The sequence below is a fragment of the Heterocephalus glaber genome, unplaced genomic scaffold (genome assembly GCF_053883595.1).
Source record: "Heterocephalus glaber isolate CG9 unplaced genomic scaffold, H.glaber_assembly_v1.0 deba00001572, whole genome shotgun sequence".
In the NCBI taxonomy this organism is placed as follows: Eukaryota; Metazoa; Chordata; class Mammalia; order Rodentia; family Bathyergidae; genus Heterocephalus; species Heterocephalus glaber.
The window spans coordinates 12784631-12811714 of NW_028258357.1; the positions used below are offsets into that span (position 1 = coordinate 12784631).

Here is a 27084-nt window from a genome sequence, read left to right on the forward strand (position 1 = left end):
TAAGACTTGAGAAATATTTGAAAAGGAAAAAAGCAGTCTGTTCAGTTTTGTATCTTGTTTGAAAATACACTTCAAACATGCAGCAGTATTTTAGAGATCATAACCAAGCCCTGCCCCACCACCTCTGGACCCTTAGCCCCCAGTAGTTCCAGTTTACTTTTAAAGGTTCTTTTAGCTCTATGTTTTAACTGGAAAAAAACATATAATCCTACCCAGCAGGGTTTCCATTTGTTTCTATTAACAGGTTGAATTCAGTTTAGGAAAACCTGTGTGAAGGGAATAAAAATGTACCTTTTTCCATTGCCAGATCTGGGGTGACTCAAAAATTTGGAAATAAAGAAGTTCCATTTTGCCTAGTCGTATTTCAAGCTTTCCATAATGAACAGACTAAACGTGCAGGTCTAAACATTATCCGGGGTCATTTCTGAGTCCACATTGGGAGGTAAGTCGGTTTGTTGTGATTCTAGCTGGAAATAGGTGACACAAGCAAACGGGCTCCTCAGTGAAGGGAGCATGGCTCAGGTGTGGCAGGATGGAGACCTGCTGAGGTTAGCCACAGCCAGAGCCACGAGTCCCACAGGGGTGAAGAGTGGGGAGAGGGTGCAGCTGTTAAACCCCGAGAGGGCTGTGGATGCAGCTGTAGCTGTAGCTATGAGAGAGGGCTGCCCACAGGACCTGTGACTCAGGAAAAGGAACACAGCCAACACACAGCTTGGCACAGAGGGAGCTGGGGGAATAAAGATCTGAGCCTCACCCTAGCTACCCACTCCTGCTGAGCCCTACTCCTGGCTGAATCCAACCAGACGGCAAAGAGCAAGGGTGATATCTACAAATGTCAAGCTTCTGCATAGAGAGCAGGATAGGAAGAGTGGGAAAATAGTCTTAGGGAGAGAGGAAAACTATGCAGCACCAATGAGGAAGAAGAAATAAGTCACATTAGAAAGGGAGAAGAAGGGATTGTGCTGCTGGTTTTGTGGATGTATACTTATTTGTAAACTTGTGACGCTATATTCATTAAATAGATACAGATTTTTGCATCTCATTCATTCCTCAATAAAAGGGTTTTTTGGTTTTGTTTTGTTGTTGTTTTTAAGACAAAGAACAGCAGCAGAAAGGCAGGGCAAAGACCCAGTCTTTCTTGGGCTTTGCACTTGGGGGTCGGTGCATGAGGCTGAGAGGGCTTGAGAGATGCTGCATGGACCACGTTCTCAGTGCCTTCCTGGCAGGCGTGTTTGCCCTCACCTGAGACCACACACCTGGCTCCCCGATAGCACTTCCCCATGCTCAGAACTGATGCCAGTTGCTTCCTCCCTGCCTTGGGAGGAAGGGGAGAATGGAGAACAAGGGTCTGAGACTAAGAAGCTGCCTCAGCTTAGCTGAAGGCACAAGCTCGCTCACTGCAAAGTCCAGCAACTTTATTGTCAGCTCAGAGCATCTCCCCACCAGAATCTCAAGGAAGCGGAAGTACAAGTGACTGTGGAGTTATCTGCCTGTTAATCTTATCTTCTGCTATTCATTTTAAGAGTTTGAGTTATTATTAATATGAAGGCCTGCTTTCTGGGAGCTCTTCTCTTTGAATGGGTTTATGCCAAGCTGCCAGCTACCAGGGGACTCGGGGCCTAGGATTACACTGACAGGGAGCCTCAGAGATGAGAGGGCTGAGCAGAGACGTGGGAAATGATGGTGTATTCAAGGAGGATCAGCATCTTGTGTCTGGCCCTTGATGCCCTTTGGGCTCCTTATTTCAAAGGAGCAGCAAGAAAAGTAGGAGAAGGGATGGACCTGAATCCTGTCAAAGTCAGAGAACCTTGATTTTCAAGAGACTGCTCAAGCTTCAGAGACTCCTCAAATCTGACAAAATAATCAACTGATGAATTTGCCTGCTCCCTGCAGCATGAGCTCCAACCGATCAGGAGAATGCAGTGACGGCAGAGGACTTACCATATCTTGCCCTCACCCAGGCGGAATCGCAGATTCTTCACCACGGAGAGGGCTGGTGAACATTTTTGGAGAAAGGGCTCAAGAGAATCTTATGACACTGCAGATATCACTTGAGAAGTGAGGTACTGAGTGACAGGGCAATGTCCTAGATGCCACATCAGATGTTTTACATTCATTCCATAGGCCACAAGCTCATCCATCCCTAAAGTCGAGGAAAGGCCCTGATGTAGCATAAGCAAAGTCATTGATTGGACCTGACGGAAAGGATCATTTTCTTTCACTCCATGCTCTCATCTATAATTGTGAATGACCATGAACTGTTAAGACATGACATAGGGAAAGATGGCAAGTGGGATGTGGGGGCAAACCCAAGTTCTGTCCACTGAAGAAATGCCACTGAGCTTTCTGCAAGGCATGGGGACTATCACCAAGCATCAGAGTGCTCCTCAGCCATCCAGGGCCATGTTGGGGTGACAGCATGAGTCCCTGAGCTCCCTCGGCCACATCTTGACTGTGCTGTGTTTGATGACTTTCGTGTGGACTGAACTGTGTTCAACTTGTCTCTTAGCATCAAACTTTTTGTGTGTGTGTGGTACAGAGGCCCAGGCTCTACACTGAGTTACACCCTCAGCTCAATTCAAACTTATTAAACAGCGCTTTCTCTAATCTGCTTTCAACTATCAGCACCCTAGACAGGAGGCTGGCTAATTTCTTTTTCCTGTTAGTCACCAAAAAAAGCCAGGAGCTTTGATAAGGTTCTCGATGTAGAAGATGACATAGATCTGAGCAAAGCTGCCAAGGGGGAAATGGATGGATAACAGGGGTACTGCTCAACCCCGGGGGGGCATTTCCCGAAACCTGCCCGTGGGGTTATAGCTGCACAGACAAGGCATAGAGAGAATCTGTTGACCACCAGCACTAATATTGTTGGTTGCTTTCAATCTCTGTCAGCCCAGTCAGCCTCTCAGGTAGATTTTTAAAAAAAGAAAAAGACAAGGGAAGGACCCATGACCACCATCTTGTGACTGTGACCAATTGCCTACTGAAGTTCTTAATGTCTTGAGCCTCAGCAGGAAACCACGGAATCTATAAAGTTCTGTCCAGCAGAAATGAGTCTGATTGTGGATGGCCTGGTTAACCCAGATTGCCTTTGGTGCCTGAGGGAGTTGACATGTTCTCATTATGAAGACTTTCCCAGCTAAAACTGCTCAGAATCGGTTTGAACTGCCTGTTTCCGTGGTAGCAGGCCTCTGTCTGGAGGATAAATCTGCACCATCTTCTTTTGTTTGGGCTTCAGCCAGTTGTGCTACAAAGAGTTCTGAAGTGAGCTCTAAGTGGGGCTCTGCCAGTCTGACAGGGAAGCTTTGTCACCCATGGGATGCACACCCTTGGGGCAGACGGCAGTGTCTAAGAGAAAGCAATCAAAGAGATACAGAACCCACACACCTAAATATTTATTTCATATTTCCCACACTTTTCAAATGTGAACTTGTGTCCTGAAGGTGGAGCTTTAGTACACAAGAAAATTGGGAAGGGGCAAACGCGTTTGTACAAAATGGGGTAGAATCAGCAAAGAATGCATTTCCATGCTTCCTACTTGCCTATATTTTTCATGCCAAAAAGTAAGGACAGATTCTGATTTCTTTCACCGTAGGAGTCTGCATACAATTAAATGAGAGCAAAAAGAAGCCTGCTCTCGAGAGCAAGGCTTATGGTCTCAGTAAGAATGAGGAGAAACCGTAGCCATCAAAGTCATTTATACTTCTTGCTGGTAGTATTTTTAAGATGTTGTTTCTTTTTCAAAACGAGGCAGCAATGAATGGAGTAGTGATCAAAATACCGCACCATAGAGTATGTTTAATCCAATCAGCTCCCAAGAGGGTCTGTGACTGATTGCACCAACTCTATGGGACTTACAGAAATGACTCAGTTACCAGTGAAGTAAAACTAGCTCTGGAATGGAACTGACTGTGGCTCCTCAACACATATCAGCACAGCCACAGCCTGCTAGGAAGCCAGTATAGACCATTGTTCACTTCCTTATTCTCAGAGAAAACTGCCAACCGGCCAGCCCATAAATTTCCTACTACATGCTGTAGGGGTCTGTGAGTTTCAGCAAGGGATTTTTGTTGTTGTTTTGTTTGGGGGTTTTCGTTTGTTTTGTTTTTTAGATACTTCTCTGTTTTCAGCAGTGCAAAACTTCTTAAGCCCTTCCAGGCTTATGGGAAATGAGTCCTGATTTTTTCGGATCAAGTAAACCATTTGATTTGCACTGCCCCAGCTCTCCTGATTAACACCTACCTGGGGCCCGGCCTTTCTTCCTCCACCCTCCCCCTCGCCCACACTTCCACCACTGTCACCACAGCAGAAAGGGCAACCTTATATCTCGGGAAAGCATTTGCAGCCTACTGGCAGGCAAAGATAATGCTATTCAGTTTCAAAGCAGGAGCTTATGAAGGGAAAGATGACCACTCTGAATTCGGCATCTGAGAGCCTGCTGAAATGATATTATCTTTTTTTTTTTTTTCATGCTTGGGATGAACCCCGGGCTTCCTGCATCCCAGGCAAGCTCTCTCCCACTGAGCCATTCCCCAGCCCTGATAGGATCCTAGAACTGCACATCTGGGGCAGAAACCCTGCCTCACTGTCCTTGCTCTGTCTCCCAGGGCCCCTGCCTCGTCCTCAGCACTGGGGAAAAGCGCAAACCTCCTAGGGTGCCTCCTTCCAGGGGGGACTCAGCCTCTGTGAAGCCCACCCACTCCATTCCCTCCCAGCAGATTCCACCCAGAGCTGGGGACCTGGAGGGAAGGAGGAAAGGGGACAGTGACCAGTGGCCCTTCCGGGAGCCTCTGGCCTGGAACAGGGCTCATTCCCCAAGGGCCTCTAGGGGTTCTCAGTCTGGAGATAGCTGGGCCTCTTCTGAGAAGCCCCTCTGAGAAACCAGGAGCTGGCTCCCGGTGTGCAAGGGTTTGCTGTTCCGGAAAGTCTTGGTGGCATGGGGGTAAGTAACCCTGCTGACAGTGGCTCCCTGGATGGGGTGGGGAGACCTCAGGGGATCCAGAGGAAGGAAATGGGAAATGACAGGACTGTCTGTAGAGACAGAATACTTGAGCCTGGGATGAGAAGGCTGGCTGAGGAGGGTGGGGTTGGTGCATTTAACTTGGGAAACTTCTGGTCCCACCGCAAAGAATGATCTCAGGGAATTGTTGTAATGGCCACAGGTGGCACTTGACTAGCGGGACATGCATATGAGGCCCTGGAGCGAGATATAGATTTGAATCTCGGCTCTCTGCTGCCTCGCAGTAGGACCCTGGCAAGTTCCTTAGCCTCTCCATGATCATTGTTCTCTGAGACTGCTAAGTAGGGATGATAACATTCGCTAATTAATACGGTTGTTAGAAGTATTAAATGAATCTTAATCCATATGCTGCATTTAGAACAGAGCCCAGCACGTAGTAAGTGCTCAATAAACCTTAGGCGTGATCTTTAGGATTAGACAGTGAGCAGAACTTTCTAAAGGCTCCGTTTGAGAGCCTGGGACCCCGTTGCCAAGGGAGATGAGAAAACCTTTTCAAATACGGGAGCTCAGGCCAGGCCTTAGGATTGTCCAGAACTAGAGCGTGGCGCCTGCCTTTCCCCCACATCACTCCTCTGACCCGGGGACTCCCCTCCCCCGTCACCGGGGCGCACTGGTCCCCCCGAGCCGCGCGCCTCCCGGGGCCTCCCTCCCGCCGCTCCACACCTGTCAGCCGCCCTGGCAACCTCGCCGTGGCCCGAGCCCTGGGCCTTGGCTTCAACCTCTTCGACCCTGGCTCCCTGCTCCGGGCGCCTGCACACCCCCCCCCCCCCGCAGCTGCTTTCGTAAACAAAACCCGGGCGTTGGAGCAGCCCCACGGGCGGACCAGCGCGGGAGCCCTCTCGGTGCGCTGTGGCGCGCCCGGGAGCCCAGGGCGAGCCAAGGGGCGAGGGTGGCGCCGCGGCGACAGCGGCAGGCGGCTCAGCTTTGTTATGAATAGATGAAAGCGGCCACCTACACAGTAACCCAAATTACGAGACCTCCTCCCCCCCATCTCACCGAATGGAGAGGGGAGGGGAGATGGGCGTGGAGGGAGGGAGGGCGGGCGGCCGCACAGGAGGCGGAGGGCGGAGGAGGAAGAGGATGAGGAAGGGGGCCAGTTGCATCCCACTTCGACAATGGGAAAGTGAAACGCACAAGCGCACCCAACCTCTCCAGCCCTCCCCGCCCGCCGCGCTCCCCTCCGCCGTCCCCTCCCTTCCCCTCCGCGCCTCCCCGCGAGCGCCCGCGCCGCACAGAGAACTCTCGGCGAAGCAGGGCGAGGAGGAAGCGCCGCCGGAACGCGCAGGGCTCGCAGCAGCCGCCGCCGCGCGCCCCGCGCCCCGCTCTCCTTCCCGGGCGAGCCTCGGGGATGGGGCAGCCGCGGGAGCCCGAGCGCGCGCAGGAGCCCCCGCCGCCGCCGCCGCCCGCGTCTCCGTAGCCGCGCGCCAGAGCCGCCGCTGCCGCCGCGCGCCCTGCCCGGGGGCGGCCCCCCCAACCCCATGGAGGTCTCCCGGAGGAAGGCGCCGCCGCGCCCCCCGCGCCCCGCCGCTCCGCTGCCCCTGCTCGCCTATCTTCTGGCGCTCGCGGCGCCCTCCCGGGGCGCGGACGAGCCGGTGTGGCGCGCGGAGCAAGCCATCGGAGCCATCGCGGCCAGCCTGAGGGACGGCGTGTTCGTGGCGAGCGGCAGCTGCCTGGACCAGCTGGACTACAGCCTGGAGAACAGGCTCTCGCGCCTGTACCGGGACCAGGCGGGCAACTGCACCGAGCCGGTCTCCCTGGCGCCCCCCGCGCGGCCCCGGCCCGGGAGTAGCTTCAGCAAGCTGCTGCTGCCCTACCGCGAGGGGGCAGAAGAGCTCGGGGGGCTGCTGCTCACCGGCTGGACCTTCGACCGGGGCGCCTGCGAGGTGCGGCCCCTGGGCAACCTGAGCCTCAGCTCCCTGCTCAACAGCACCGAGGTGGTGTCGTGCCACCCGCAGGGCTCGACGGCCGGCGTGGTGTACCGCGCGGGGCCCAAGAACAGCTGGTACCTGGCGGTGGCCGCTACCTACGTGCTGCCGGAGCCGGAGACCGCGAGCCGCTGCAGCCCCGCGGCTTCCGATCGAGACACGGCCATCACGCTCAAGAACACGGAGCGCAGCCTGGCCACGGAGGAGCTGGGCCGCCTCAAGCTGCGAGGGAGCTCGGGCAGCCTGCACTTCGTGGACGCCTTTCTCTGGAACGGCAGCGTCTACTTCCCCTACTACCCCTACAACTACACTAGCGGCGCCACCACTGGCTGGCCCAGCATGGTGCGCATCGCGCAGAGCGCTGATGCCCTGTTTCAGGGTCAGGCGGCCCTCGACTGCAGCCATGGACATCCCGACGGCCGCCCCCTGCTGCTCTCCTCCAGCCTGGTGGAAGCCCTGGACATTTGGGCGGGCGTGTTCAGCGCTCCCACCGGAGAGGGCCAGGAGAGGCGCACCCGCGCCACTACCGCGCTGTGCCTCTTCAGGATGAGTGAGATCCAGGCGCGCGCCAAGAGCTGCAGCTGGGACTTCGAGACCCAGCAGAACTGCGTAAGTCCTGCCCCCGGGTCCCCACGGGAGCGCTGCTGTCTCGAGCCCAGCCGCCGCCTAGGCAGAGCGAACGAGAGGGTAGGGAAACATCCCGGTGACGTTTACCGGGTCGCCAGTTCACCTCGCCACCGTCCTTCTGAGACCTCAGTCTAATGTAAAGCTCGCCCTGAGGCCCCCAAAGGAAGAGTGCAAAAAGAGGGGCGGGGAGGGTTGGAGTTAGGCACCAAACTCTAGTGACTGCCTCCCAGCGCCATCCGCCTCGGACCAAATGTGGGCGCCTTTGGGGGCTGAGCGGACCCACGCAGCTCCCCTCTCCCTCTTCGCTTCTCCACACTCCTCAGAGTAGTGTCAGTGGGGTTGTGGACTTGAGCCTCTCCGTCAGCAGTTACCAAACACAGTACCCTCTGCAGAGAAGGCGCTGAGCCTAGAGGGCTCCTGCCACACCCCAACCTTTGTGCCGCCCCCCCCCGCCCCTGCCCGCAGCGCGTGTGTCCGTCTGAAGAGTGGCGAGCCCGCTCCACGCCCGCCTCGGCGCGCGGGGCTGCAGGAGGAACCCCGGCGTGACCCGGTGCGAGGGGGCGGGGCTGCGGCCCGGCCAGGGCTGCTGTGGACTCTGCTGGGGGGAGCGCCCGCCCGGGGAGGCGGGGACTGCTTTGTGGGTGTAGAGCCTCACCCTGGAGGGGAGAGCAAGGGAAAGTGTTGGGGTGCTGCAGGCAGTTTCTGGGCTGCAGGTTGCTGGATTCGACAGCAGGCTCATCAGTCCCCTGGGCTGTGTCTGAATCAGGCAAACGACACAGGTTTCCCCAGGGCTCTGAGGGCAGCCACAGCTTGAATCTTGAGATTGGCAGTCCTTTGACTGGGAAATAAAGCGGCAGTTCAAGAGGGTCCAGTTGATGGGGATTATGGAGCCATTGTGCACTTCTCCGGAGGCTGTTTCCCTTCCAAGGCTGCTGGCACATCAACTCCACATATGGCTCCTGAGAGGGGAGCCTGCTGAGAGCCTCCTTTAGGGCTGGACAGAAATCAAAGAGCAGAAATTAACGGCTACAGGTGTTGCCATTGTTTTGATGTAAAATGAGTCAGAGAGGAAGGGGAGAAGTCTCCACTTGGAAAGCGTGTTGTGTTGGTACATTGGTTGTGTACCGACGGGGTACGGGAGCACGGTGGCTCTAAGGTGTAGGGAATATGTGGACAGAAAGACGCCCCCACCCTCCCCTTTCTCTGCGAACACATCTCACCAAGTAGTCACCCGAGTAGCCGGCGAGAAAAGGGCTCTTCAGAATGGTGCCTTGCATCTTCCTCTTTGCCTGTTAGTTGTGTGCTGGGACAAACACATAACATCTTCATTTTATTATTGCTATAATTAAAAAAAAAAAAAATATATATATATATATATATATATATATATATAAAACACACATTGGTCTCCCCAAATGACTTAATGTCTTCGTCTTGACGTACGCATGTAATTTAATATCTGTCCTTATATGTTTTTGTAATCTAATAGTTCAAGTTTGGCAAAATGATCGCCTTTCACGTCTGTGTTGAAAGACTTGAAACTGCCCTCCAAATATTACTTTGCGCCAAGCTTTAGGCACACTTGGTCTCTGGGGCTGATGACAAGACAGCTCGGAGGCCCACAGCAGGTAATAACGGTGGAGGTCCAAGCTCTGCCATCTGACAGCTGTGTCTGTGTGTGGAGCCAAAACATTTCTCTTGATTGCATCTACCTATTGGGTCCTGGAGGACTCGGTTCCCTTCCAAACCCAGCAGGCATCCTGAATGCACTTGCAAGCCATGTCCTGGCTCAATCATGTGTTCCTACTTGTGCTGGGCTAGGGAGGGGCAGGGGAAGGGAAAGTGGCAGGGCTGTTTATCTGTCTTCACTGGAGCTCCCGGGAGAGCTGCCCCTTGGAAATCAAGCAAGGGGTAAACACATGCTGCCAAAGATCTGGAATGGAAAAAATAAATAATAAAAGCCGATCCCTCCACAGCATTTCTTGCTGCTGTTATTTATCAAGAACTCCCAGTGAGCTCAGAGCTGTGTGTTCTGAAAGATGGGGTCTCTAGCCCCTGAGCTTGTCATCCAAGTTAAATAATATACTCTGGTTCAAACAATAGCATGTCATGGCTGCACAGGTGGGAGCTTGGAGTTTTGCATTTATTTTTCATTCAAGTAAATTCCTTGCTGCTAGTATGCATTAAAAAGCCTAAATGGAATTGAATGTTAAGAGGAGTTTGAATGAAAAAAGGTGGTAGTTTTGATGAAAAAGCTGACAATTTTCTAACCTATTAAATAGGCAGAGAAGATACTTAATTCAACAGATATTTGTTTGATGCCTGCTCTGTGCTGGGCGCCACCGATTTTGCCACTGAAGGGACAATAGCAGGTTGCAACCTGTTTAATGGGGTCATGGGATCAGTGTGCCCCTGGTTGTCACTCCGAAGAATGATGTCATTTGATTGCATTTGCTTTGCATTTTATTTTCAGCGCCTGAATGTGTTTTTGAGACACATGCTGAATTATAGGTGCCTAAAACAGGAGCTGGACTTGAAACACTCTAGAGGGAGCCTCAGTAGGTTCTAGCAGCAGTTCCTCCAAAGCAAACAGTCATTTTGCCAGTAATCCACAGGCAGCCAGGCACAAGCAGCTAGATTGTTCTGCCTTCTTCCTCTCTTCCTAGCTGATGCCTGTATTTTCCATCTTCAGTCAACCACAGGTAGTTGAACATGACTGGGCCATGCTTCCTTCCTCTTGGTTCTCTTCTTATCTCTCATCCGCTGATTCTCCTCACCTTTGGCTTTTCCTGCTAAGAATTAATCCCTGAGATGCTTGTGCAATTAGTGTGTGCTCAGCTCTTTACACAGTGGGCTGTTACTTTTTCTGCCAACTTTGAGTACACTTTCACAACTGTACCAGGTTCACTGCAGCCCCTCAATGTGTGGAAGCGGCCTACTTCCCCAGACTTTCTCTCTACTACTCCTGATGAATGTTTGTGCAACACTTCCTCATGTACATTTCTTTGAGCCTCTCATCAAGTCTGAGATTTATTCTGTGAGGAACATTACATTTTTTACATAAGAAAGCTCCAGATCCGTGAAATGACTTACTCAAGATAACAAAAGAAGTGCCAGAGTCCTCCCATTTATACCCAAGTCTTCCAGTGTCTACTTCTGTATTCCTCCTGCCAGCCTGGTGCTTCTCAAACTTTCCCGTAAGGGTCCCCTAAGGAAAAAGACACCAAATAACCCTACCCCCTCCTAGGGATGTGGTGTTGAGGGAAGGAGTGCAAATTTTGGCCTCTGTTGTAGACTTAATTTTCTTTCATCCTATTTCATAACATATTTGTGCTTAGATTAATATAAATATGAATGTTTTAAATTATGCATATGTTAATGTAACTTCTTCTCTCTCTGAACTTCACTACCTTGGCACCTGAGTGTAACCCGTAGGAAAGTGTTTGTGTTTGAGTTGGTGAAGACAGATTATTCCAGAGTTTTTTGGCTGCCATAGTTGGGTGCCAAGGTAGCTTGTGGTTATTTAAACATGGCAGCCACCTCTCTGTAGACATCGTGAGTGATGTATTTTCTTATAGTTTGGCCCACAGGACTGAGCCTGATGTGATTTAACTGCCATGCAGACAACCACAAAGTGCTCACGTGCTGTTCAACAGACAGCAGCCCAAGGCACATCTAGCGATGTGCATAGAAGAGATCTCCCAGTTCTACTTGGTGATGTGGCCCGTTGACCTCAAAATCCACAGCCTTCCTGTGATGTTGATTCCTCTTCTAGTTTCTGTTATGGTTCTGTCTAGCTATTCACTGTCTGTAGACGTGGTTGGGATTTCTGCCCTCGCACACACATCTGATACACAAGGATAGATGCAGAAAGGACAACTGCAGTGACAGCACCCACTTAGAAAGGGGAAAAGCAATCATGGCTACTATTTACTGAATAGTTATTATGGCTGGGTTTTGTGTAAAGCAATTTACATGCCTTATTTTCTGTCAATTCTCAGTCACCATGTGAGGCAAAGACTGTGGCTATTATGATCATTACAGATGACAAAATTGAGATCTAGAGAGGTTTGTTTAGGTGCCATAGCAAAGGATTTTGAACCTGGCTGGCCTGATTACAGGACCTGTGCTCTTAACCACTGCCATGATCTCTCAGTCACTGCAGACGTTGAGTTCTGGTGTCAATCCGGTCATGCATGGAGCAAGCTAGGAACCTGCATCTCCTGGGGCACCAACACCAGTTTGTGGACATGAGACACAGAACAGAGAATCCTTGTTGTGAACTGATTCCCTACAATTGCATCTGCGCCTCCCTGGAGTTCTGACTCAGGAGGGCTGTATTTCCTCAGCCATCAACTTCTAGTCAGAGTGTGTCCTTTGCATTCAGGCCTATGAATGACCCTGGAGGGTATTCTCTGTTGAAACTCCAGTACATAGAGTAGTACCTGGTGTGTAGTTGGAGCTGAAGAAATATTTGTTGAATATATTAATGAATGATCTTAGAGGGATCATGTTGGAAATAAATGTTTTCTATGCAGCAATAGCTTCTTGAGCCTGGTCACCTTATATTCCTATAACCCCTAACCACTGTCTTTTCCTTAATAGCTGATGTGCCGGGCCCCTTTCTTCCCTAGTCCTACATTGTATGGTGTCCTCTACTCTTCTGGCTCTTCCCATTCTTGAGCAGCCCAACTTCTGGTGTTGCCAATCCGGGAGTTGACTTTGTCCATAAAAATCCAGCATGATTGGAATTTCTGAGGTTAATTTAACACGGCACAATCCTGCCTTTGAAAGCTAAGAAGAATGGTCTCTGTGCTATACAGAGAAATGGATCTTGAAGTATGGCATCAACACTACCTGAAAACTTGCTAGAAATGTAAATTCTTGGGGCCATCAGACTTAATAACTCAGACTGTGGAGGTAAGGGTGAGACTAGTAATCTGTATTTTGACAAGCCCACAAAATAATCTAAATTCATGCTCAGATTTCCTTGTTGCACATTCCAGTAGCATTCTGTGTATTCCAACTGAGGCACCTGGAGTAGGGACTTGTGCCATTTTTTTCCATTGGATTTTACTTAGGGCCATAAAAAGTCGCAAACCCATTCCATTACCCTTCTATTCTTTCTTCCTGCTTAATTGCTCAAAGACATTCTTGGGCTTGAAGTCTGAGTCTCAGAAACCTATGGGTCATAATTTAGCTTTTTAATTTTTATGTAACAATAATTTGTTTGTGTTTTATTCTAAGATGAGGAAGAATTTCTAGAGTTTTAACTCAACCAGACACTAGGACCAGTTCTGTTTGAGGGCCTGCTCTTCACAGTATCTATCCTGATATGAGTGTCTATGTGAGTCATGTACAATTGATTGCAGAGTTCCCCTTGAGTAAGCTCAAATAAGGAATGAGAGATTTTGTGGGCAGAAATATGTGGCATTACATGGTAGTCTAGGAACAGGAGCAGTACAGTCCCTAGAGCCAGGTCAACTGGGAATGAAGCTGCCACTTACCAGTTGTGTAACCTTGAGCACGTGACATACCCTTTCTGTGCCTCAGTTTCTTCATAGGGATCCTGTTTGTAGGATTACTGTTGAGATTAATACTGTGGAGAGTGAACTGTACTCAACACACAGTGAACACTACGTGTGTGTTCACTATCTCCGCCATCATGATTAGCAATAGTAGTAGAAAGGATGGGTCTCCTTCTTACAGGGTTGGAGGGTGGTTCTGAATTCAAGGCAGCTCAGCCTTGGGAAATGGTTGATGCTCGTTCCAAGCTCTCACTGTTTGTATGACTTAGCACAGCTACCTGCTCCATCCTGCTCTCAAGCGACCTCTGCTTCCTCAAACATATGCCCCTCAGTGCAGCCACATGAATATGCCTCACCCAGCCTTGGTGCCCATCTGCATCTTAACAACCTTTCATCTTCTGCATTGGCTCCCACTACCCAACAATACCTTTCTATATTATTTAGTACAGATTACTAGGAAAGAGATAGAACGGGGTCCAATTCAGCTTTCACACCAGATTATGAGCCCTTGGTCAGTGTCAAGATTTGCAGCCCTTGGGGCAGATATGGGTCTAGTCCGAAGAAGGGAAAAGGTCAGACATATGACGGCTCACCACAGGTGCTGTGAGTGGATTCCTTTAGAACAGAGTGACAGAAGAGCTACATCATGACCAGTGTCTTGACTGCTCTAGCGTGGTGTCATCGCTGCCTCCCTTACAGTTTCTCAGTGAGCACTACTTCCTTAGACATGTGTTTGCAGACAGACAGTAATGACTGAGAAAGCTTTACATGACCTGAGGAACAAGTTTTAGGCACTGGGTCTAGCCTGTTCATTGGAACAGGACTATTGTAGGGGGTAGGTTGGTTGGGTTTTTTCTAAATATGCTCAGAGTTACTCTTGGTTTTAATTTTCTATCTTGATGAAATATTAATTTTTACATGGTCAAGAAAGTGAACAGAACTGTGAGCTACATTCACAATTCCTATCGTTGATTTTCACATCAGTTTGACTCACTAGTTACAGTGTTTTCCTCAGAGAAGTTATAAAGGGAATTTGACCCTGTTCCTACCCCAACATCTCGGCTACCACTTTGATTTAGGGGCCAGCAGACTTTTCTGCAAAGGGCTAGGGCATCAATACTTTAGTCTTTGTAAACCAGGTACAGGCTCTGTCACCATGAGTCCCAGTTACTGACCTCTGCCACAGTCCTGCGAACAGAGCTGGGGTCGACACATATGTGAACCTGCAGGGCTGTGTTCCAATAAAACTCGAGGGACATCGACTCCCAAATTCCTTATAACTTTCACTCGGCACAAATTATTCTTTTCAAAATTTGTTCCCAACTGTTCAAAGATGTAAATGCCATTGTTTGTTCATGGGCCATTCAAAACACAGGCCCACAGGTGGAGGTTATGGTGGAAAGAGTGGAAGGAGAATGAACCAAGGGACAGGTGCCCTGGAAAGGACAAGAAAGGATGCCACCTTGGGCCCTGAAGGACCTGGGAGGCCCCAGAACAGCGGCGCTTGAGCTGTCTTGAGGCTGAGTGGAGCAGGCAGAGAGGGCCGCGCCTGGGAGTGGGCACAGCTTGTGCAGGGCGGGAAGCTGAATAAGGTTGTGAGCCCTAAGTGCTTGCCCTGGTCTAGCCTCTCCGGAAAGCAGTGTGCAGGTCCAGATGGCGAAGGGCTTCATGAGGCAGGCAAAGGGGGACACATTTTATTGTGACGGTCAGGTGCTTCCAGACTTTCCAAACCTTGCCTTTAAAATAAACACTTAGCAAAGGAACAAGAACTCACCCTTAACCTGCTGCTCGGGATGAGATGTGGCCAAGGGCTGGGGACACAGGATGAAGTGAGTTGTAAGTTTCCCAGGCTCTACAGCTTCCCCTACTTCCACCCGTGCTGGTCCCTGCAGCATCTCAAAGGAGCTTGTGGTGAGCAGGGTGTGAAAACCATGGCTGTGGCAGGTGTCCCCAACAGCAGGCACCAACCGAGTGTGTTCCAGAAGGAGCACTCAGAGGATTAAGTGACAGAGACAAGGCTGGAGGCAAAGCAGCTGAGTGGAAGGACTGTCATTGGTTCAGACACAATTTCGTGAGTTGCTGTTATGTGCCCAGCAGTGTGTGAAAATATTTAAATAAAGCAGAAAATATTTAAATGTTATTTAAATAAACATGTAGCAAATAGTTATTTTTCTATTCAAGTGATAACTAAAACTTAAAGGGAACATATTATAAGCTGCTATTCTAAGCATTTTTGCTCGTAGTAACTCATTTAATTCTCACCATAACATTACAAGATGGAGAACATTGTTCTTCTTTTTACAGATGAGGAAACAGAGGCACCTCACTAAGCAGGGGCTGTGACAGTCTTTTAGGTGGGCTGTTGGGGAAGCTGGTCTCTAAGGCGGTGGAGCGCACACCAGGGAGATGAGAAAGCTGAGTCGCAGGCTGCCCATGGAGATCTGGAGCAGACCTGGTACCCTGGGAGTGAGGACAGGAAGTCATGAGGGAATAAGCACAGCATAAGCGGTGAGGACAGGGAGGCCAGAGGGGAGAGTATGAGAGAAGGAGGCTGGAGAAGGAAGCTGCAGCTGGATCCTACAGGCCCCTGCACTGAGGGAAGGAGACTCGATTTTATCCCTGAAGCAAAGGGGCACCTTTGAAGGGAAGTGAAATGATTGGATTTGAATTCCTAACTAATGGCTGCCCTGGGGGGAATGGAGGGGAGCTTGGCCACTGGAGGAGCAAGAAAACCTAGGGCAGACTCTTGCAGGAGAGAGAGTGGTGACAGAGCGCAGAGGGACAGGGACGTGCAGGCGGAATCTGTTTACTGTTTCATCCAGTGGAGGACCGCTGAAGACCTCAGCTGAGCTTGTGTGGGTGGAAGGGAGGGATGGGATGAGCGAGCTTTTTAAGATACAGTACATAGAGGATTGGTGACCCAGTGGAAGATGAGTTTGATTTTTGTTGATTGTTAAATGCCTTTGGGGCATTCAGAAAGAGCGACTATGTAGGCAGTTGGCAGTGAAGTTGGGAATTGGGATTCCCCTGGATAAAGCTTGGAGTGTGTCAGGCTCTGTGTTGGACCCACACGCACTCATGTGGGCTGTATGTGCCTTGATGGATATCTTAGTCTGTTTTCTGTTGCTGTGACAAAATGCCTGAAACCAGGTCGTGTATAAAGAATAGAAGTTTATTTGGCTTATGGTTTCGGAGGCTGGGAAGTACAAGAGCATGGCCCTGGCATCTCTGTGGCACCTCGTAAGGGACTCCTTACTTCCCTATAATAAATGAAAGGCATGACATGGTGAGACTGCAAGCCCACTAGCTCAGATCTCTCTTTCTCTCCTTAAAAGCCACTAATGCCATGATGGGGACCCCATCCACATGGCCTTATCTAATCCCAACGACCTCCCAGAGATTCCACCTTCAAATACCATTAACACGTGAATTTGTGGCTTACGCTTCCAGCACTTTTGGCGGATACATTCAAACCAGAGCAAAAGGGAGGCCCGGTTGGCTCCCTTGTATTTCCGAGCCACCCATAAAGCTGCCTAACACACAGTGAGTGAGGCCTCAGTACCTGACTGCAGAACTGGGAAGAACATGCTCTTCAGCTAGTGGAGAAGCCAGTGATTATAGCACAGTGAGGTGAGAGCTTCTGAGAGCTGTCGACATAGGAGTTGTGTTTACAGGAAGAGCCAAAGCGAGAGGGCAGGGGGCTTCCTGTGACTGCCTTCCCCCGACCCTGTCCCTGACCTGGTTGAAGAAGCGTGTTATCTAACATACCAGCTGTTCCTGATCATTGCTCATTGGCCTCCTCCTGAGGCTCCTTTCTCCATCCGTGACCCCTTTTAAAAATTGGATTCCAAGTGCTGACCCTTGTTTCTCCGGGGCAATAGGAGGGGGTCGCCTAGAGCAGCTGGTAGCCGTGCATGTCGTCTAGTGCCAGACTGCTGTGCTTAACAATATTTCTTTTCCTAACCCCACAGAGCCCTGGTGCTGGGCACTTCTGATGCAGCTTGAAGATTCCTTCTCAGATTATTTTTGATGCATAATGTAAAAAGCATAGATTGCAAAATACACCAATTATATAGATATACAGATACATAAATTTTTTTCACTTTGAGATATGGTAATATATCAGAACACATTCAACAGCAAGATCTAGCAGCAGCAACCACCATAATTTCAAAGTAGAGATGAGAGTAAATGGTATTTTGAGTTATCTGCAGCAACTATAAAATGATATGAAAAATATCTGATTTCTTCTGGAGACAGAGTCACAAGTTCAGTTAATACTACAATGGCCTGAATCCAAAATTAAAGGAAGTGCTGTTTCAGTTAGAGATTGTTAAAATACTGATGCTTTTCCCCGCTGAATTCTGTCCCTGCACTGTGAATACGAATGGAGCCCCCACTTTAATCATTCCTTTCTGTTACCAAGTGTTTCAGAAACCATGACTTGAAATATAAAGTGTTTCATTTTGTTTCAAAACTCATTTGATTGGCTTATTTTGACAATAGAGGGTTTATTCACATCTGTATTTTGTAGATAAAGCAGCTGGCCAACAGCAAGTGCTCCATAAATGATGGATGGATGGATGAGTGGATGGATGGATGAGTGGATGGATGGCTGAGTGGATGGATGAGTGGATGGTTGAATGGTTGAATGGATGAGTGGATGGATGGATGGATGGATGGATGGAGAAAATTGAGAGAGGATGTATGACTGTCTGGAGACAATTAGGATATAATAGAGCTTGAACTTAAACTCACATAAATTTTACTCAAAATATCTTGTTCTTTCTACCTTTTCAAGCTAGCATCAGCAATTTTTCTTTTAAAGAGTTAAAGCAATGCTAGGCCATATTCATAGAAGTATATCATATGGGAAAGAACAGTCCTGTTATCCATTGCTTTGGTTAGAGCATATGTCAAGTACTGTGCTTGCCCCCTACATTTTAAGTACACCGAATCTGTAGCCTGTCTGTGGACCAAGAATGGAGAGGTTTAGGAACTTTCTCGTACAGGCTGCTAACAAACTGTGGATGTGAGTTTAGGGAAGGCCAAGCTACATGGCAAAAGGGACAGTGGTATAGCTTACGCCAATGCAGAGCCAATGCCCAGTGTTTACAAGGGACAGATCCAGGCTCAGCTGAAGAACTCTGTGATCATTAGGCCTACTTAGCAATGTACCGTCATTATCTGATGGGCTATTGACTGAAAATATTCAAACATTGATCTATGTATGTATTTATTTATTCATTCATTCAATAAACATTTATTGACAACCTACCACGTGCCAGATGCTGAGGTAGATGCTGCATTTAAAGTATAGCATAAGACAAACAACTGTAGAGCTTAGAGACTACTGGAAGACAGACAATAAATAACATTTAAAAATCAGTAATTATAAGTACTTTGAAGGAAATAAATGAAGTGCTATGATTCAAACAATCACTGGGGTGGGTAGGGAGAGAACTAGGCTAATGTGTCTCTAGATGAAAATTAACTTGAAAGATGAAAAAGAACCAGCCCATGAGGGAGTGAAGGGGAGGAGGGCTAGAAAAGGTGACATGTGCAAACGCCCTGTGACAGAAAGTTGTAATATGTTAAAGAGACATTTTTGAAAGAAAGCTGCCATAGTAACTGAAGCAGAATGAAAAAAGAGAAGAGTTCGAAGAATGGATTTGAAGAAGTCGTCAGCGACCAGCTCAGGTAGTGCCTGGGAGGGTATATGGATTTAATGTTAGGCGTGATGGGAGGGAATTGAAGAATTTTAGGCAAGGGAGTAACATGACTTGTTTTGTATTTTAAAAGATCACCCTGACTACTGGATGGAAAATAGATGGTGGTTAGGAGTCTCTTGCAATAGATTCAGAGGGGGACCACAGAGCCCACAGAGATGGTGAATTTGAGATTGGCGGGAAATTCAGCTGAGCTTTTTCATGGATTCGATGGGGAGAGTGATGGGAAGAGAGGAGTCCAGAATGGTTGGTGCTGCTGCTGAGGAGGAGGAAGACTAGAGAGAAGAGTGCTGGGGAGAAGTGTGTGCGAGCGTTTTTCAGCAACTCAGAAGCCATGCCACGGGTCCCAGTGTTTCTCAACAGGGACGCGGACATGCGCGTTGGGCAGAGGAGGATGGGCTTTGTGGTAGTCGGGATGCTGTGGGAGCCCTGCTGGCATTTCGGGGACGTCAGGTATCAAGGGTGCTTCAACGACGACCCCATAATGAAAGCTATGCCACCTGGGACATCAGTAGCTTCCTTGGGGACTAACACTGGGAAACTGAGTCTCAGCTCTAAAGATCTAGGGTAATGATGCAGTTTTCATGCCATCCACCATACATAACTTTGGGGGGAATTATTGGAGCCAAGTTGTCTTTGTTTTATTTGGTTTGGTCTTGGTACTAGGAATTGAACTGATGGCTTGCACTGAGCTACATCCCCAGTGCCCCCTCTCTATACTTTTTTAAAAAGTTTTTGATAAACAACTGGCTAAGTCACTCAATTTCCCAGACTGCCCTCGCACTTGCCACCCTCCTGCTTCGGCCTCCCAGAGTGCTGGGATTACAGGTGTGCACCACCACACCCAGCTAAACTGTCTTCTCACAGGTAAAGTAGCCACAGAGAGGGGATGGAGATTTTGGTGTAGGGGTGGGGAAGGGGCATCAGGCAGGAAGGGGAAGGTGGAGCCTTGGAGGGCTGAGGACACCAGGGCCTGTGGAGGGAGGAAGGGGGAGCCAGTGGGAGGGTGTGAAGTACACGCATTCTTTGCCTGTTTCCTGTGTCGGGCTGCACACCGGATGCTGCCTGGTCAGAGTCTGCTCAGCTGTGTCCCTAAGTCCCCCGCTTGCCCCACTCCTCCTGTGCACAGTGAATCCTCCGTGTAAGTTCTTCCCTCAGATGCCCAGGGATGTCACAAACTTAGTCAGAGCCTGATGCGTGCTCTGTACTTTAGAAGAGTAAAAGGCAGTGGAGCCTTACTAGCTAATAAAGCCACTGTCCACGTTGGCTGAATAATTATTCTTTCCACCTGCCTAGCTTGGTGAGGGTGGCATCCTTGTTGTTTTCCTACACACGGGCTCCGTTGAGCCTCAGGATGATGCTGGTAGTGTTACAGCTGCGGTCACCGAAGTTCATTTGGGGACTTGTTCAAATCCCGTGGCCTGAAGGGGCAGAGCAGGGCCAGAATGTTGGTGCGGGCCTCCTTCCGAGCCTTCTCAACCATAAGCAGCCGTGGGTGAGTAATAAATAGCCAGCAATGGAGAAACTGCTTCAAAACGAGTGCCTCCATGGGACAGCACACAAAATTAATTGCCCCAAACAGGCACTTTATCAATGAATAAGAAATCAGTAAGCACCCAGTTGGTATTAGCCCTTTCCTTGTAAAGAAAACCCAACATATATAGCCAGGTGCAATGGCACATGGCTGTAATTCTAGCACTCTGGGAGGCTGAGGAAGGAGGATCCCTGTCAGTGCATTTTTGCAATTTAGCAAGACCCTGTTTCAAAATAAAAATATAAAGGTCCAGGGACGTACCTCAGTGTGAAGACTGTAGCTTCAATCCCCAGTGCTGCAAAAACAATACCAGCAGCAGCAACAACAACAGCAACAGAAAAACAAACAAACAAACCCCAGCATCCCAACATAGAAGAGCCCTTTGGGCACCGTGCAGTAAAAGGCTTGGCTCTTCCTGGGTCCGAGACACTTGGCGGTCCCACTTTTGTGAATATTTTCTCTGGGTGTTGCAACTGAAGCTGCAGCTGGCTGCAGCCCAAGCCTCCTGGAGTCTCTCACACATCACAAGATCGGGCAGGGTTTTGGTGCTGCTCACTGGCAGAATTCATGGCCTGTGGGAGCCTTTGGCGGTATACAGGGAACAATGTGCACATCGCAGGGGAGGGTCTGGTGTCAACAAAAAGTAGCATGAAGCAGCTGCAAGAAGGTCAGCTGTTCCTCTCAGGCCAGGCCACACGCCTGGTCCCGACACACACATGCACTGACATGCACCTACGCGTGCCCTTGGGCACAGGCCCCTCTGCTGCACTGGCCCCAAGGCTCTTGCTCTTTCAGCCTAAACATCTCTGGGGACGAGACTGCATCTTTCTCCACCTAAGAAAAGTTCTTCAAGCAGGGAAAAGTCTAAGCGTACTGTTATGGTGAGACGTGGCAGGAAGGAGACACAGAATGACAACTTTGAGGGAACCAAGAAAGCCCAAAGGGGAGACAAGGTTTAGAGCTAAATCAAGATTGGATTTTGTCATGAAAGGCAGAACTGGCAAAAGCATCATTACAAGGCATTAACCTTGTTACACACAGACGAACAAGCAGAGGCTGGGATTCAGAAATAAATTACACATAATAAACTAGACAGAATAGGCTGAGAGCAACATTAGCGATTATGCCCTAAGGGGAGAGAAGGGCAAGATAGAAAATAGGCCGGAAAAAGTAAAGAGTAAGAATAATTTCTGGACACAGGGGGCCGACGGCACTATTTCTCCCCTTTTTCTGCTTGGCTCCCTAGGTATTAACTTCACTTTTGTGAGGAGGTTTCTTGGGAGCCTGTCTCTCTTTTGTTTTCATTTGCTGAAATGAGCATAAGAGAGCCATTCAGAAAGCTCCTTTCTCCACTCACAGAGACCTGTCCATTTCTGTGTGTTTCCAGCACAAAAGAATCCATTTCCATTCAGCCAGAGCAGCCCCTAGAGTTTTCATGAGGTCCAAGCCTCCTCTCTCCTATTTTCTTCCAGGCTCGCTCATAATTGGCTACAAAATCCTGACCATGGCTCAAGTCCTCCAGCCTGGTCTAGTGCAACAAGTTATGATTCTCGTTTCTTAAACAGTCACTCGCTTTTGGTTCCAAGTATCAGAGAACCCCATCAACGGTGGCTTAAACCGTGACATCTATTGACAGCTTAATAAAAAAATTTAAAGGTTGGAGGACTGTGGTTCAGTGTTGCCCTCAAGAACCTAGGGTCTCTTATCTTTCCCCTGCACGTATCATGTTGATTTTCATCCTCCATCTTGAATTTCATGGAAGCAAAATGGCTGCCACCCAGTCTGTCCATGATGGCATCACACAACTGAATTCCAAAGGAGGAAATGAGGGAATAAGGAAAATGGCCTTTCCCTCAAAAGCCTTTTCTCATTGAGGGGGAAACTACTCCCAGAAATCCCTCCAGTGGACATCTGATATCTTACTGGCCAGAAGTGGAACATGTGGCCTTAGCTACCCTTAGCTCTGTGGAGTAGGAAGGCAAATACTATGGAATTGCCATTTGGCATGGGCTAGTCCTGGTTTTCTCCAGGCTTAGGTTTATTGCTGCCTGCACAAAATTAGGGTTCTTTGGGGAAACAAAGTGGGAGTAACTGCCTTGTGTGTGGCAGCAACCATTTGTGTTTTTAAATAAAGTAATGATAACAAGCACAGATTATGGGTTACTCTTCCAAGCTGTACTGAGGGGTTTGAGTACTCATTCAGTCCATAAAACAGACATATGAAAGAAATGCTGCTATCATCACTTATACAGAGGAGAAAACTGAGTGACAGAGGTTAACAAATGTGCACAAAATTATTTAGCTAGAAATGACAGAACCAGGCTTCAAATCCAGGCAGTCTGGCTCACTACCCTATATGGCCTCTATTAGGTAAATGATAAAATATATTCTATGTAGCACATAATGATGCCTATTAGCTGCTATTATTATTATCAGTACCATTATCATTTATTATGTCTTCTTCATAACTTCATACCAATCAGCAGTTGAGAAAGCCTCATCAGACAGTTGAGAAAGCCATCTCCTGACTGGGTTAAATAAATCGCATAGTGCACCCAATGAGTAAGCGCCAAGCTCAAATGTAAACGAGTCCCAGGTGGGTTGTTCTACACCATCAGTCTCTCAAGTTTGAGAACATTGATTTAATGGCTGTACTACTTACCTATCCTATTGATCTAGGACTTAATTTGGAAAACTCCACTTGGTGAGGAGCAGTCAGATGTCAGGGAAAGACACTAGACTGGGTGACATGGTAATTTGGAACAAATATTCTCCTTGTCTCCTTTCATCTTCTGAGCTGCCTGTGTGATTTGGAGCCAGTCTTTCACAAATAGGATATCTCATTCCACCTTGGCAAAGGCGACATGACACCATTGTTCTTGGCTTACTGGAACAGGCATGGTTATTAAGCACCTGGGAGTATACTGTGCCATTTGGTCCTTGCGTATGATCCCCAATCCATAGCCTTTAGTCTTTCCATGTTGTGGGATGACAGGGAATGGAGTCTCCCACCCAAAGATAGTGATATTAGGACATTCTAGAAGTCTGGAGATTATGCCCAATTCCCTGAGTTAGCCTCTCTGTGATGCTCAAATATTTAATTTAAAAAAATAGGCATGGTCAGCCAGTCTAATGTTTGAACAATTGTGGTTTTATTTTAAAGCAAGATATGTGGTGTGGTTTGGTTTTTTTTTTCACTTAAAGGTCATTTGATTTTTCTTCTGCTGCTGGTAGTCATGAGGCTTCCTTATCTAAACAGTGATCTATTGTTCCGATCCTTAGACCCACAGAGATAGTTTTTTCCTTAACTTCAATTTTAACAGGACCGCCCCTCCTCTTCCCTGACTGAAAAGTACTATCTTTTAACAGGCAAAAAACAATTCTCTAATGGGCTTTCCAAAAATCTTCTTAGAGCAAGTTTGCTATAGAATATTTTATGCAGATGAGTCACTTAGGTTATGACATCTTTTCCTCGAAAAGGAATCAGGGCCTTGGAGGACTCCCTGCCAGCCTGTCTTTTCTCTCACAGCCCAACGTCAACAGAGAAATATCGACGGCACTTTAACGGCTTCAGAAATCAATTTAGTCCGTGGATCCGTTTCGTGTGGATGTTAATGAAACTCGGTGGGTTTTCAAATAATGAATATTTAATAAGACATAAATTGAAAGACATAAACACTGTCAGCAATCATATAATGAAGTTAATAAGTCTTGGCCTCCCCCTGCCCACCTCCCCGCGCCCTGAACACGGCCCTTCCCCAAGTTGTGGTGATGCTGCCTGAATTGGCCGCTCACCCATTGGCTGACACTTAAATGTGCCTTTGCAAACCCTCCTGCAGTTGGGAAGCCAGCTCTGGCAGATAAAGTATGCTATCACACTGTGTTCAGTTGCTGCAGACGGCAACGGCTCTTTCTAGCTCCGTATCTTCCAGAGATTTGTGTAACCAACTCCGCTTTCTACAGTTGAAGGCAGGAAGAGCATGAGGCACTTCATTCCTTTTAAACAAAAAGGAAAAAGACATTTTGGTCGACACTCTCTCTGCTCTGGGTTTAAAGAGGGGCCCTGTTTAATGATCAGGAGCAAGCATGTGATTACATGTGCTCAAAGCCTCTGACGATTGAAATGCTTTCCGGTCGGGAGTTAGGCTTTTTCATTTCCTCTTTGAAAGCATCAGCTCCAGTTCTTGCCCTTCTGTTTGTTTCCTCTTTTGCTCCGTGGCTCTGTCCTACCACCGTCCACGGCTGTTTCTTTGCCCTCCGAATGAGTCACCCTGTCTGTGAGCTTCCCTGGGCGTTTTGCTCGTCACTTTGCTCCCAAATCCCTCCTCTCTGTCATCCCACCCAATAGGATCATCCTAGTCACATCTCGGCGAGTGTTTGTGTTTAACGTCATGGAAGCCAGTGCCCAGCTCAGACCAATGGTGGCAGGAGCCTGCGAACAGCCAAGTGTAAGATCGACTCCCTCCCCATTCAGCAGTGGGCTCTCTTGGCACTGCAGTGGGCCTGGCTTCCTCTATCAGCTGGGAGTGTTAAATGGATGGCTAGCTGGCTGCTGGCAATCAATATGCGTTAATACATTGTAAACAAATCGCTTTCCATGGGTTGGGCAAGCATGGCCATTTGACAGATAAAGGTCACAAAAGTTGCTCCTGGGGATCTCGTCTAAGAAAACTGTATTTGGGTCCACAGATGGGACCCTTCCTAAAAGGTCAAGAGTGACATTTTATCGGTTTGATGAGACGTATCGCTGTTAAAATTTCTCTTTTTGTATTTGTGCGTTTGTGTGCATGTTCAGAAAGAAGGGGATCAACCTGAGAGAGTACAGCCCATCGCATCCTCTACCTTGATCCATTCCGACCTGACATCCGTTTATGGCACCGTGGTATTGAACAGGACTGTTTTATTCTTGGGGACTGGAGATGGCCAGTTGCTTAAGGTTGGTTTTTGTGTGCCTTCTTCAAATGTCTTATTTTAACCATGATCCATTCTGTGCTTTTAAAAGTTTTCTTAATGCTCTTAAATGATACACAAGACCATGCCTACCAATTGTTTTGAGAACTCTTTAAAGATCCCCAGAAATGGCTTGGAAGAAATTCTGGAAATCTGTACCTAAGAGCCCCCACTTCTGCCCCACCCCAACGTGTAACGAATCTCTATCAACTTTGCTCCTCGAGAATGTGCCAAGATGCGCTCCTTTCCTTACTCATCTGCTGCTGGGTGAGGTAAATGGAGGTCCAGCCCCCACTCCATTCCTGACTCACCTTCCTGAGACATTTAACCTTTCAGTTCTCTGTCCTTGACGCTGGAAATGTACAAAGCACCTGATTTCTCACAACTTCAAAGTTGTGAGAGATTATAGGGTTTGAAAAGAAGAAAAAACAGGTGTTCCTTCCCTCCAGCCCACTTGCCACCCACAGAGGGGGTTTGTTTTCTGCCCTTTGTACCCACACACACCTCAGAGAGGTTAGAGATCTAAAATGCTTTGAGACTCCCCTTGACTTTTATCTCATAGGACTATTTTTTCCCACTGTATGGATATACCTGGGTCAAATTGAGATTTTTGTTCACTCGGGAGGAGCATTGGGTCGGGGGAGAAGAAAATAAAGTCAGAGGTATGAGAGGACTCGGCTTCACCAGTGTCATCAGCAGGCATTTATCGAACACTCCAGTGGCTTCCAACAACATTTATGGTTGGGAACCTCACCATTTGTCACCCTAGACTGATGATGTCCCTTGACCTCTTGACAGCCAGTCAGTTGACCCTCCCCGCAGATTCTTAACTACATAGTGACAGATCTGCCTTTCCAACTGATAACCAGCTACGTGACTTTAGGTGAACTGCTTAACTTCTCTGGGCCTCCAGTTGCCTCATCCACAAAATGAAATTGTACTAGACAATCCCAGAAAGACCCCTTCCTCTTCTTTCTCTAGTTCTCCCTTCTGCACACATGCTACTCCCTCCTGCAGCCAAACCTGTAGACTTGCTATTCTGCAAACGTGCATTGCGTAGTACTGTTTCCATGCGTTTGATCACACTGTACTCCCAGCCTGGAATGCTTGCTTGCTTTTTCTCTGCTCCACCGAGTCCTGTGTACTGTGTTTGTATTTTGCCTCAGCTCAACCCCACACCATGGAGCGATCTAGCTCTCCCCTTGCCTCCTGGAAGACTCATGATCTGCCTCATTCTTTTGCCTCATCACAAATGTCTCACTTTGATACTTCACCTTTTCACTCACATTTTCCCAGCCTTCCCGACTTGATTTGAAGCTTCCCAAGAATGGGGCCATGAGTTCCCACGGCCTGGTACCGTGCTGAGTGCCCGGTAGGCATTTGATTTAATCTGTTTCCTTTGGAGGAAACCCAGTAACATATGGGAGGGAGTTTGTATACACATTCTTTTAAAGTATACATTGATATCTTTCCTCTGGCGCTGGCTCTGTTTCCTGGGGAAAGGTAAATACTCATCAGTCATGCTCCAGGCATCTCTCCAGTGAAGTCTGTAGCCACATGGAACTGGTCAGGCTGATTGGACCCCTTAGCCTGGCAGAAGAAGTTTCCGTCAATCCTTCCTGGGCCTCCCCACCAATTATCTCTTCAGATTTGGGATATTTTTGACGTGTGTTTTGACAAGAACACTGTTTCCCCCAAGCTGAGCCAACGAGACTGTTACATGGTGAACTGGAGGTGAAGGAACACTGTCTATAAATAGTGCCCCGTGGGA

At 48.4% G+C, this 27084-nt stretch overlaps 1 protein-coding gene across 1 annotated transcript in view; it reads left to right on the forward strand.

Moving 5' to 3' along the window:
• Nucleotides 1-6483: 6483 nt before the first annotated feature.
• The window catches only part of Plxnc1 (plexin C1), a 138054-nt gene continuing 117453 nt past the window's right edge, over nucleotides 6484-27084 (forward strand). Inside the window, exons 1-2 of the mRNA XM_004844955.4 lie at nucleotides 6484-7554; nucleotides 25159-25299. Coding sequence (XP_004845012.1) covers nucleotides 6499-7554; nucleotides 25159-25299 — 1197 coding nt within the window. The 5' untranslated portion in view covers nucleotides 6484-6498. The remainder of the gene's footprint in view (nucleotides 7555-25158; nucleotides 25300-27084) is intronic.